The sequence below is a fragment of the Chiloscyllium punctatum genome, chromosome 6 (genome assembly GCF_047496795.1).
Source record: "Chiloscyllium punctatum isolate Juve2018m chromosome 6, sChiPun1.3, whole genome shotgun sequence".
Classification (NCBI taxonomy): Eukaryota; Metazoa; Chordata; class Chondrichthyes; order Orectolobiformes; family Hemiscylliidae; genus Chiloscyllium; species Chiloscyllium punctatum.
The window spans coordinates 51,396,537-51,408,722 of record NC_092744.1 but is presented as its reverse complement, the minus strand read 5'-3'; the positions used below and the strand labels follow the sequence as shown (position 1 = coordinate 51,408,722).

The window sequence follows — 12,186 nt, the reverse complement described above, 5'->3', positions numbered from 1 at the left end:
GATGAGACGTTCTTCCTCAAGGCATCAGGTGGTAAGGGTTTGGCGATGGAGGAGGCCTAGGACCTGCATGTCTTTGGCGGAGTGGGAGGAGGAGTTGAAGTTTTCAGCCACAGGGCAGTGGGGTTGGTTGGTGCGTGTGTCCCAGAGATGCTTCTGAAATCATCCGCAAGTTGGCGTCTTGTCTGCCCAATGTAGAGGAGACCACATCAGATACCACCGCAGCAGATACAGTCGATGACATTGGTGGAAGTACAGGTAAATTTCTATTGGATGTGAAAGGATCCTTTGGGACCTTGGACAGAGGTGAGGGGAAGAGGTGTGGGCACAGGTTTTACACTTCCTGCCCTGGCAGGGGAAGGTGCTGAGAGTGGGATGTGGGCTGGTGCAGGTGTGTGGATCTGACTAGGGAGTCACGGAGGAAATGGTGTCTCTGGAATGCTGATAGGAGTGGGGAGGGAAATATGTCCCTGGTGGCAGAGTCTGTTTATAGATGGTGGAAGAGGTGGAGGATGTATCTATCATCTTCTCCTCCACCTTCATTCACCTATCGCATTCTCAGCTACCTTCCCCCTCCCCCCCCCCACCCCACCCCCCTTCCATTTATCTCTCAGTCCCTTGGCCCACAAGCCTCATTCCTGATGAAGGGCTTATGTCCGAAACGTCAGTTCTCCTGCTCCTCGGATGCTGCCTGACCTGCTGTGCTTTGCCAGCACCACATTCTCGACTCTGATCTCCAGCATCTACAGTCATCACTTTCTCCATACTGGTTACGTTACAGCACAAGGCAAGGTCAACATTAGCAAGATCAGCATTATATGAAGTTAGAGAGTACATTCATCAGTCTATTAATGGCCAGGAAGAAGCTGTTCCTGAACCTGCTGGTGCATGTGTTCAAGGTCCTGCATCTTCTGCCTGATGGAGTTTGGGGGTGAGAGTGACTGGGGTGTGTGGGGATGTGGCATTTTGATTTGCCTAATTATTTGGATGCTGGTTAAATTGGAAAAAAAAAATCCAAATGCACCAGGACATTGTTTTCAACTTGCTGACCTCAACATTTCACAATAGAATATTTAGACTGTATGGGCACAACTTCCACCAGACAGAGAGGTTGTGAATGTAGATATGTTTATCACTTAATTAGTTAAATATTCATGTGGATTTGCCCTTCAACTTAGAATTCATGAAAAGAAGGCAAACAACCCATGTAGTTGAAGGGGCAAAAGTCATGGCAGGGAATTTACTGAATATTCAGAGCTGGTCTGTAAGAAAGGGTTTGTTCACAGTTATTGCACTAGGGCTTACTTTATAGGCTTTGACAGAGTCACTTTCACATTGGATATCTGATTGCCATTTTGGAGCTCCAATCCATCAGATCATTATTGGTGCTCATTGTGCCTATTGTGCTTTTTAGGATTCAGAGAATAACCATCAGCAGATGCAGAGGTTGCAACCAATAACAGTGTTGATGCTGCTCACTGGCTTGCAGCTCCACATAAACAGGGAAGCAGCATGGAGGTGCAACTCACACAAGGTCACACCCAGTTCACTGGATATGCAAAGAGACAGTATCATTCCTCGACATGCAGGAACAGCAATGCCTCAGGAAGCTCAGGATGTCGTAACAACTGGTGGCAGATATTTGTAGCCAGCCGGAGAAAGACCTCTGCTAAGTGTTCCTGATGGTTACACTGTCAAGTCACTAGTACACTCAACATTTTTGCTTCTGGATCTTTCATCGGCTCTGCTGTAGAGATATGCAGATTTTGTAATCGGCTGCCCTGCAAAGTATAAAACAACTGACATTTCATTTGCAAAGGCTAGCAATTATGTCATCTTTTCCAATTTGAACACCACATAGATCAGGCCAGTGCATGGGTCTGCATCTCAGACTGGCTTTTCATGTGCACAGGACATCATCAACTATACACATGTGACAACGAAGGCACCCATTGATCATACAGGAATATTTATAAACTACAAAGCCTTCAAATCATTCAGTGCACAGCTTCCTGAAATGAATAGGTATTGAATGCCCTCACCCTTCCTCATGGTCCTCCTGCACCTCCTCTACAGGTAACTGTTTACCTGATGGAATGGACTATGTCCTCATGATGGTGAGATCATACAGCTGGCAGACCATCATAAATCATGATGTGTAATTTGTGGCCCTTCTTAAATAATTGGGGTAGCCAAGTATACTTCAAGCATTACAATGGTCTCCTCAATCACTTTTGTTTTGTTGGAGTGTAGTTTTTCCTATGTAGAAACTGTCCATGTTTATGTAGGCTGTACACTGATGTCATTAGTCATGTTAATGAAAGTCCTTATTACTTAGTAGCCTCTCTTTGGTTTGTAATTTGGCTCAAATGCAGATGGCACACTAGACTTCCACGGAATAAAGACAATTTGACTGCTGCCAAGATATCTGGCATTTATCCACATTATACTGCATTTAATTGGGCACCAGCTGGACATTGAGAGAGTGGAGTCCCTTCAATTGTGCTACATCTCAGAAATAGCATCTCATGCCACATGTGTGCAGTCAATGGTACCCTGAATTATGTAGAAACCTGCATTCCTTATGAAGTTGGATACTAATTGAATTTGTTTCTTTCAGGCAAGAGAGAATGAATTTATTGAACTCTTGGAATACAGAGCTTCAGTAACCTCCTTAATGCAACAGTAAACTGGAAGGTGTTGTGAGAATCATTTGTTCTATCCCAGAACGATTCAGATGTACAAAGATTCATTGGCTCAATCCCCTTTCATGGCCATTGGCAATGCTATCCTCATCTTGCTTTATGTCTATAGCAGATGTGAAATTCTGTTGAGGCCACCCTTTGTAAAATAGAGACTTCTAACACACTGCTTGGGTGGGAGAACTGCTTTCTAAATACTCTGACTCAAAATGGCCACTATAGAAGCTACCAATCTTTCTACAATGACAGCAACAGCCAATGTAAATGAATTAACAACTAATCTGAAAAAGGGTCAGTGCTGCCTCCTTTCTGTTGCTGAATGCATATTCTTTTGTAGAGATTAATGAGGGCTTAAAGTGAAGCATGAACATCTAAATGAGAGTGCTGGCATCAAATCAGTGGTACATGGTCCTGGCATCATGACCTACCTACTCTGCAGTGTTCTGCTGGACACTGCCTGCACATATTGGTTTCCCTACCAAAACAGCAACTGGTGTGGCTAGCACCAGAATTGTGTGTGTATGCTGCAAATACTATTATGAAGGCAAAATGGCACTCATGGCACCAATGAAAAGGATTCTAATCTATGAATCTCACAGCCAAAACTTATAAGTTGACTGGTTATAGTACAGTTGAGATAGTTGCAGATCACAGCTATAGTTTAAGTTGTCCTTTAACAGTAAACTAAAGAGGAATTTTTTGAAACAGTGTTTTTATTGTTTAGTACTATTCAGAGAAAAGCATCCTTGATGGAAACATGATATTTTAGTCAGGTTCTAGGCGATTACATTAAATAAAGATTTTGGGGAATGTACAGCATTGAATAAACCTGTTCCCTAGTTATTCATGCATAGTGCACAGTGACGGGTAGATTTTATTTTAATGAACACTACTGGTTCGCAATCTAACCTTTGTACACCAATTATTTCTGTTCATAAATCTTAAAGAAGAATGTCACTTTTCGAGACAGACTTTCAGTGTAACATATTCCATCACTAAAGTAAGTTCTATTTGACAGGACAATAATAAAATAAATTCAAAAAAATAAATCTTGGGTATTAGCATTTCAGGCAAGGCTGACATTTATTAATGATCTGAAGCTGTCATGAGAAGCTGTGACAGGCCTTTTTCTTGAACCAGTGTCATTAACAATGTGAAGATACACCCACAATGCTATTAGGTAAGGATGCTGTGTAACACTTCGATAGACTGACTGTTGCCAAGCAATTTGAGAGTCAACCACATTGCTGTGGAACTGGAATCACAAGTAAGGACAATGGGTTTCTTTCTCTTAAGAAAAGGATTTGTTTTATGACTATTTAAAATTACCACGCTGGCATGTTATTGATACAAGCTTTTTATTTCTAGAGATTTCAAATAAAATTCAAATTCTCAATCTGTCATGGTTGGATTAGGGACTTAATCACAGCATTTCCATTATATTGAATATACCAGCTCTTCATCAATTATTGTTCTGTCAAATTGGTTTATAGTATGTTAAAAGTGCGGAAAGAAAATGGCCAAAATTTGGTTCCCATGTCCTCCAAACAAATTGCCTCAGTTGGATGTGTATCCTCATGTCAAAAGATGGAAATTTGACTCTGCCAAGTTTTCCCAATAGGTCGATGGTAAGATGGAATGTGTGTGTACACACACACACACACACGTCCAGTGCGTTCAATATGCATATTGGCTACCAATGGCATTCTCAGGCCTTATAAGCAATTTTAACTCAGGCCTAGACACCAGAGCTATTAAGATTCCCTTTATGCCATGCTGGACAGTAGAGGGACAGCCCTCGAAACAGAGCACTAATTTCCTGTGTTGTGCCAGGTTAGTTTCTCTGAAAAGGCATGCTTTGGTTTCCCCTGCCCCTGACCTCCACCTTCTTGAATAACAGAAAGCTCTTGGAACCTGATCCTGAAACATACCTTGCGGTCAGGTGATAAGAAGATAGTGAGCAGGGTTTAAAGGAGTCCAGGTTGACTGTGGGTGGAAATTAACTCAGTAGTATAATTGCCTTCTATAAACCCACTAAACAATCAAAATAGGCAGACTGTTAAATATGTAATCACGTTTAAGTGATCAATAGAAATTTACAGCCAGAATAGGATAATTAAGCATTCTAAGAGCAGGTCATCTCATTTAGGAGATTCAGTGGATTTTGTTCGATTTGGGATGTTGTTCATAGTGGAGAACCAGAAGAGGTGATTTTCAAATTTTGTCTGTCTATTCGGGCCAACAAACTCTATTTTAAAAAACTGAGGTCATATCTTGCTTGCCTGAATGATGTCCAAGGCCCAACCTATAAAATTCTGATGTGTATTGATGAGTGGCTGGCAAGTCTGCTTCCAACCTGAAACTCTGTAAATGCGCAAATTGGAATTTTATTTCAAAAACAGGACCCTGATGTATTTTTTTTGCACAAAAGCACAACACCCCATGTACATTGGTCCAATTGCACCAGATATAAAGTGGCATAACAATCAGTTTTATAAAGGGGCCACTGGAATTAGCTCAGCAAATGTTCTTTCGCCTGGGCTCACAGGAACTTCCAACTTGCTGTCAGGCCATGATAACAAACGATTACTCCTCAATCTTAACACAGCAACAATTCTGATCATCCCCACCCTCAAGGTTTGATGTGCTGATTATCAGTTTACAAGACACCTGGTTTTCTATCTTACCACAATTGTTAAGATGCAACCTGGATGGTTGTTAAACAACAAAAGGTCAATGAGTCATAGAGATGTACAGCATGGAAACAGACCCTTCAGTCCAACCCATCCATACCGACCAGATATCCCAACCCAATCTACTCCCACCTGCCAGCACCCAGCCCATATCCCTCCAAACTCTTCCTATTTATATACCCATCCAAATGCCTCTTAAATGTTGCAATTGTACCAGCCTCCACCACTTCCTCTGGCAGCTCATTCCATACAAGTACCACAGTCTGCAGGAAAATGTTGTCCCTTAGGTCTCTTTTATATCTTTCCCCTCTCACCCTAAACCTATGCCCTCTAGTTTTGGACTCCCCGACCCCAGGGAAAAGACTTTGCCTATTTATCCTATCCATGCCCCTCATAATTTTGTAAACCTGTATAAGGTCACCCCTCAGCCTCCGACGCTGCAGGGAAAACAGCCCCAGCCTGTTCAGCCTCTCCCTGTAGCTCAGATCCTCCAACCCTGGCAACATCCTTGTAAGTCTTTTCTGAACCCTTTCAAGTTTCACAACATCTTTCCGATAGGAAGGAGACCAGAATTGCACGCAATATTCCAACAGTGGCCTAACCACTGTCCCGTACAGCCACAACATGACCTCCCAACTCCTGTACTCAATGCTCTAACCAATAAAGGAAAGCATACCAAACACTTTTTCACTATCCTATCTACCTGCAACTCCACTTTCAAGGAAGTGTGAACCTGCACTTTAAGGTCTCTGTTCAGCAACACTCAAGAGCCATTAATCCAAATTCTGTCATGGATTTACTGCAGTCACGAGTGAATGGGTCAGACTTGGGCAACTTAAAACCAGATAATATATTTAAAATTTGAATTGAATTCTTATAAGTCGATTTGAGATTAACATCTAATAAAGACAATCAGATCATGAGATTAATAGTTTATTAGCATGAAATTCACTTTCCAATGCCTGAACAATCCAGATTAATAGATGATTAGTCTGCAGGCATTAGAAATCTGAGAACAATACAGCCCTGGGTTACAGAGAAATCATTTGAAACTGAGAAAGTTTGATTCATTGTAAATCATGTTGGAACCTACTAAAGCCCTCGATCATTTTGAAAGTTGAACTATTTTTGCAATGAGGACAGGGAATTAATCACCTACCATTGTTACTTCTCATGAGCTAATGGTTCGTTCACAGATCCTATCAATAGGATAATATTTTGACCATTGCTTTCTATAATTTTCATGCACAGAGAGATGAGGGATAAACAGTCAGTTCAGATTTAATGAGCCATGGATGTTTCTTCAATAATTATGCACAGATTGTGCAAAATGTTAAAACACTGCATTTATAGAAAATGAGCTTCTGAAAGTAAGATGTAAATTCCAGAAACATATGCAAAAGGTTTTTGTACAACTGGAAAACTGTGAAACAATTCTGCTGTCAGAAAGGTTTTGAAGTTCTGCCCCAGGTTGTAAACATCTGCTTCATTATAAAACATCAAATGAAAGAGTTTGATGCAATTAGTTTAATGACAATGGCTGCATTTCTTTAGCATTATGCACTCAGGGAATAACACTTACTTGCCAGCTGCATACACCTCTGCTGTATCAAAGAGATTAATTCCATGTTCATAGGCAATTGTCATTAGCTGCTCAGCCACCTGTAAATATAAAACATAAAAGCGAGCTGAACTTTGCAGCATGAATGATCTGATTAGTCTGCCTTATATCCATGTTTTCCATTCTTAATTTTTCATCTTCCACTGTGTGTTGCTAACAGAATGGGAAATAGAAGCCTTGATTGTGAAATGAGATTTCAGGGTTAAAGTAGTGCTTATGCCTATTTAAATATTTAAATTGCTTCCTGATAAATGCAGTGGTGTTCTATGCTCACTTTCAACCTGTCCTGATAAAACCTAGAAAAGTGATCGATGACAAGCTAATATCGAAGGCACTAGCAGAGTGTTATGATACCAAATTGATCACAAAACTGCACAAGTTAGATCCCAGATGGACATCTGTCTTGAAAGATCTTTAGTCTTATTTTTGTAATTTGGTTACTATGGTATTGAGCCACTGAGCATGTGTGAAGGAGACTGTCAATATACTATAACAAATGACCATACTTTTATTAAATAAAAGAAAAAGAAGCTACATATCAAAATAACATTATTTTAAAAGCAGAAAAAAAATGAAGATTCAACCCTTATCCCAGAAATATACTTTACTAACACTCACCTCCAGGAGTTAACTTCATTTTAACATTCCTTACTTGATGTCCCGCACAGTCACTAAATTCAATTCTCTCTGTCTCACACAGATACATTTAAATACAGACTAACTCACTAACTCTTTCCAGTGCTCCTCATGGATTTCTTTTCAGCTCTGGTGATCTGGCAATGTTTTCCAAGTAAATGTTTCCTTTGAACTCTCACAGCCAGGATATTTATCCCAGCTAATCTCACACAGCCTAGAAGCATCTGTAAGACTTAAATTTTTTTTTAAAAACCTGCACTTTTCTTCTGATGTTAAACTGGAATTGGCCCTGGCCATCTGTTTCACCGTAGATCATAAACTCAACTTTCTAAACATTCAGCAGTTAACTGCCCAAGTAACTGATCAAATCATTTAATTGAAATAATATACTGAATTTAGTTCACTGTTTCAAATAACACGCTGACCCTTTCTATGTAAGACTCAGTCACCCTTATAGAACTGGAAACAACATCCATGTTTCCTCTACAATTGAATCCAAATTCTAAAATACTAAGTGTACATTATACTTTTCATTACAAGATAATAAATGGATGGCAGGCAAACCTTCATTCCCTGAACCTAACCAAAGAGACTGTGGTCCAGATCATGGAACTGACAATGACAGGGTTTGTGATATCCCACATCATGGAGAATAACCAGGTGGTGTTTATAAAATTGTCTATACTACTTGTCAATGTAGCATGCACTCTAATCCTGCTCTCTGGAATGCCTAACAAATTGCAGATGTTTTGGTCCCTGGATCTCTTGCTTTACTTTTCATTCGACCATTCCTTCCTTCATTTTTGAATTTTTGTTTTCAGATACTGAAGAAATACCACCTGGCTAGCCAAGGAGGAAAGACACCACATATCTCTTGAAGAAGCAGTGTCATTTAATCTGAAACTCACAGACACAGAATAGTGGCACTCTACAAAGTTGCAAAACTATTATAGAGTTGCAATTTGCAGGGCACAAGTCACTGCATATGAGTGAGCGTCAAGCAGGCTGGAGGTAAGGATAGTTTGTGAGTCACCAGAGGGTGGAGTCACAGAGGAGTACCAAAGACAAGCACTTTGTTGGGTGCATCCACAGCTAATGAGCATGTATACAGGCACAGTGAGTGCATTGACAGACTTGGTAGGGAAGTATGGAGGAATCTAGTCCCAAAGTGGCTCAGCTCGGGCACTATGCAGACCTCGATCTATCCTTCCCAGTCTGAAATGATGGATGATAGCAAAACTAGGTGCAATCTTGACACAACATCTGGAGACTGAAGTCTCAATCTGCAGGTAAAAGACACCCATGGTCTCATTGCTGTAGTTGGGAGGGTTGGGGTTGGGGATGGGGGTGGGTGGGGGAAGTGCGGGGATGCAGAAAGCCTTATAAAAATGATGCCAGAAGATATTGACAATGGAGTGTGACATCTTCTTGCCATCCTGGCACACAGTCAAAGTTGGGGAAGTCGGCTTTGTGGTTGCCTGCTGAGAGGCTAACAGCTAATTAACAAATTAACTTTACATCTCACAGGTATTTTACCGAGGGCCATGATTCACCTTTATGACTGTGCCACTCCACTGCCCATAGGGGGGGACTAGCCAGCAATGGCTTCCAAGTAAATCTGTTGGACTATAACCTGGCATTGTGTGGTTTTTAACTTTGTACATCCCAGTCCAATACCAGCACCTTCAAATCAAAGCTCTAACTTGGCTGCGAGAAGGTTACCAAGGAATGCCCACCTGGCACTGACAGTTAAAAATACTTACTTTGCCTTCGAGTTGTCTCAACCTGGCAGCATCCTCTTCATCTCCTTGCAGCTTCATTTGTCGCAATCTCCATTGATGATGCCTTGAGGCTGCCAAGGATCTGGTTCTTTGATTGGGATGGGTCACAGCCCTGAACTGGATGAAAATCCCAGTGATGGCCTCTACACTGGCCATTGCTGACAACATTCTGCCTAAGGTCTTGCTGTCTGCCTCAGTCAGCGTGGGGCTGATTTTCAAGCCTTTTAATAAAATTCCAGTCCCTATTCTAGCATAGTAATGGTGGCTCTATGATCTGTCTGATGACTCCTTGCTCCATAACAAATGAGTTGGTGGGAATGGCTTTTGTCTCTTGAGCAGTCATTGCCTGGTTGTACTTAGAGGTATGAATGCAACAGGAATGGGACAGTGTCCGTTCACCACAGCTGTTGCCTGTAGAGAGTGCACTCAGTGACATGGCCTGTTTTATATGGCTCTTCCATCAATGCTTGCCATTAGATGGTGACTCCTTCTCCCATCATAATCTCCCTTTTAATGAACAGTTAACTTCTGGTCCCCACTCCCCGAACTGCATCTTTCCCTCCCAAAGGTGTAATGTAAAAGAGTGAGAGAATTAATGAGAGGGAGAGTAAGAAAATGAGTATGAGAGTGACTGAGAGCGTATGTGTGAAAGATTGAGTGTTTCAATGAGAGCATGTGAGAGAAAGAGTCATGGAGCCCTCCCTACATCCTTTGCCTCTATCCATGAAATTAGCCAGCATAGGAGGAAGAGCCAGGCTGAAAGTCAACTTGCTTCCTACTGCAGAGATCAGCTTGGAATGTGTGCCACCAGGGCAAAAGCAAATTCAACCTGACTCCTTTGCTTGGCCCTAGTCCCCTCCCTGGTAACCAGGATGTGGGACCTAGTCTGTCTTTACTTCTACCTCTGCTTCTTCAGCAAGAAGTCATAACAGATTTTGACAATTTTTTATGAATTACTCATTTTATTTAAACATTACCAATAAATTGCTTTGACACTTTTTTAATGCTCAGCATGTTGGTTATGTTTCCTTAACATTTTTTTGAAATTGTGCCAAACCAGAAGTCAAGCAGATGCAAATGGGTATCTTACAAAAGGAGAATAAGAGGCTCAAAAAAGTCTGATTATTGTTGGGTTGGTAAAGGGATTATTTTGCTTCAGTTGAAACAATGGGAATGCTCAGCAAATGCTCACAGAGATGGATAGGAGCAGATGGTATGGGAAAGTATATTTAATTGGGGGAGGGGGAGTTATAAAGCTATTATACAGGAACTGTGGAGCATAAATTAGGAGCAAATATTCTCAGGGAAATGCACGACAGAAATGTGGAGGTTGGTTAGGGAGCACTTGCTGCAGGTCTGGATAGGCTTGTCCCACTGAGGCAAGGAAGGGATGGTAGGATGAAGGAACCTGGGATGACAAGGGATGTGGAACATCTAGTCAAGAGGAAGAAGGAAGCTTACTTAAGGTGAGGAAGCAAGAATTAGACAGGTCTCTAGAGGGTTACATGGTAGCCAGGAAGAAACTGAAGAATGGACTTACGAGATCTAGAAGGGGGCATGAAAAAGCCTTGACAGGTAGAATTAAGGAAAACCCTAAGGTGTTCTACAGTTATGTCAGGAACAAGAGGATGGCCAGAGTAGGGGTAGGTCCAATCACGGATAGTGGAGGAAACTTGTGCCTGGAGTAGGAGGTGGTAGAGGATTCCTTAATGAATTCTTTGCTTCGATGTTCACTAGTGCGAGGGAATTTGTTGTTTGTGAGGACAGCATGAAACAGGCTGATATGCTCAAACATGTTGATATTAAGGAAGAGGATGTGCTGGAAATTTTGAAACACATGAGGATAGATAAGTCCCCTGGGCCAGATGGGATATACCCAAGGTTACTCTGGGAAGCGAGGAAAGAAGTTACTGTGTCTTTGGCAATGATCTTTGCGTCCTCACTGTCCACTGGAGCAGTACCAGATCATTTGAGGGTAGCATATGTTATTTCCTTGTTCAAGAAAGGGAATAGGGATAATCCTGGGAATTAAAGATGAGTCAGTTTTATGTTGGTGGTGGGCAAATTATTGGAGAGGATTCTGAGAGACAGAATTTATGCTTACTCAGAAAAGTATAGTTTAATTAGAAATAGTCAGCATGGCTTTGTGAGGGGCAGGTCATGCCTCACAAGTCTTACTGAATTCTTTGAGGATGTCACAACACCATGTAGCGTATTGGATGTGGTGTACATAGATTTTAGCAAGGTGTTTGAAAAGGTTCCCCATGGTAGGCTTAATCAGAAAGTAAGGACGTACAGAATGCGGGGAAATTTGGCTGTATGAATACAGAATTGGCTGGCCCATAGAAGACAGAGGGTCATGGTAGAAGGAAAGTATTCAGCCTGGAGCTCTGTGACCAGTGGTATTCTGCAGGGATCTGTTCTGAGACCTCTGTTCTTTGTGATTTTTATAAATGACTTGGATAAGGAAGTGGAAGGGTGGATGAGTAAGTTTGACGATGACATGATGGTTGGTGGAGTAGTGGATACTGTGGAGGGCTGTTGGAAGTTGCTACAGGACATTGACAGGATGCAGAGCTAGGCTGCAAAGTGGCAGATGGAGTTCAACCAGGAAAAGTGTGAAGTGATTCATTTTGGAAGGTCAAATTTGAATGCAGATTACAGGATTAAAGGCAGAGTTCTTGGCACTGTGGAGGAACAGTGAGGTCTTGGAGTCCACATCAATAGACCCCTCAAAGTTGCCACCCAAGTTGTTA

The 12,186-nt window shown here is 41.6% G+C and overlaps 1 protein-coding gene across 1 annotated transcript in view; it reads right to left on the bottom strand.

Annotated features, from left to right (window-relative positions):
- The window catches only part of kcnab1a (potassium voltage-gated channel subfamily A regulatory beta subunit 1a), a 245,506-nt gene that overhangs the window by 86,256 nt on the left and 147,064 nt on the right, over positions 1-12,186 (bottom strand). The window contains exon 4 of the mRNA XM_072572651.1: positions 6,975-7,054. Within this exon, the coding sequence (XP_072428752.1) occupies positions 6,975-7,054 (80 nt within the window). The remainder of the gene's footprint in view (positions 1-6,974; positions 7,055-12,186) is intronic.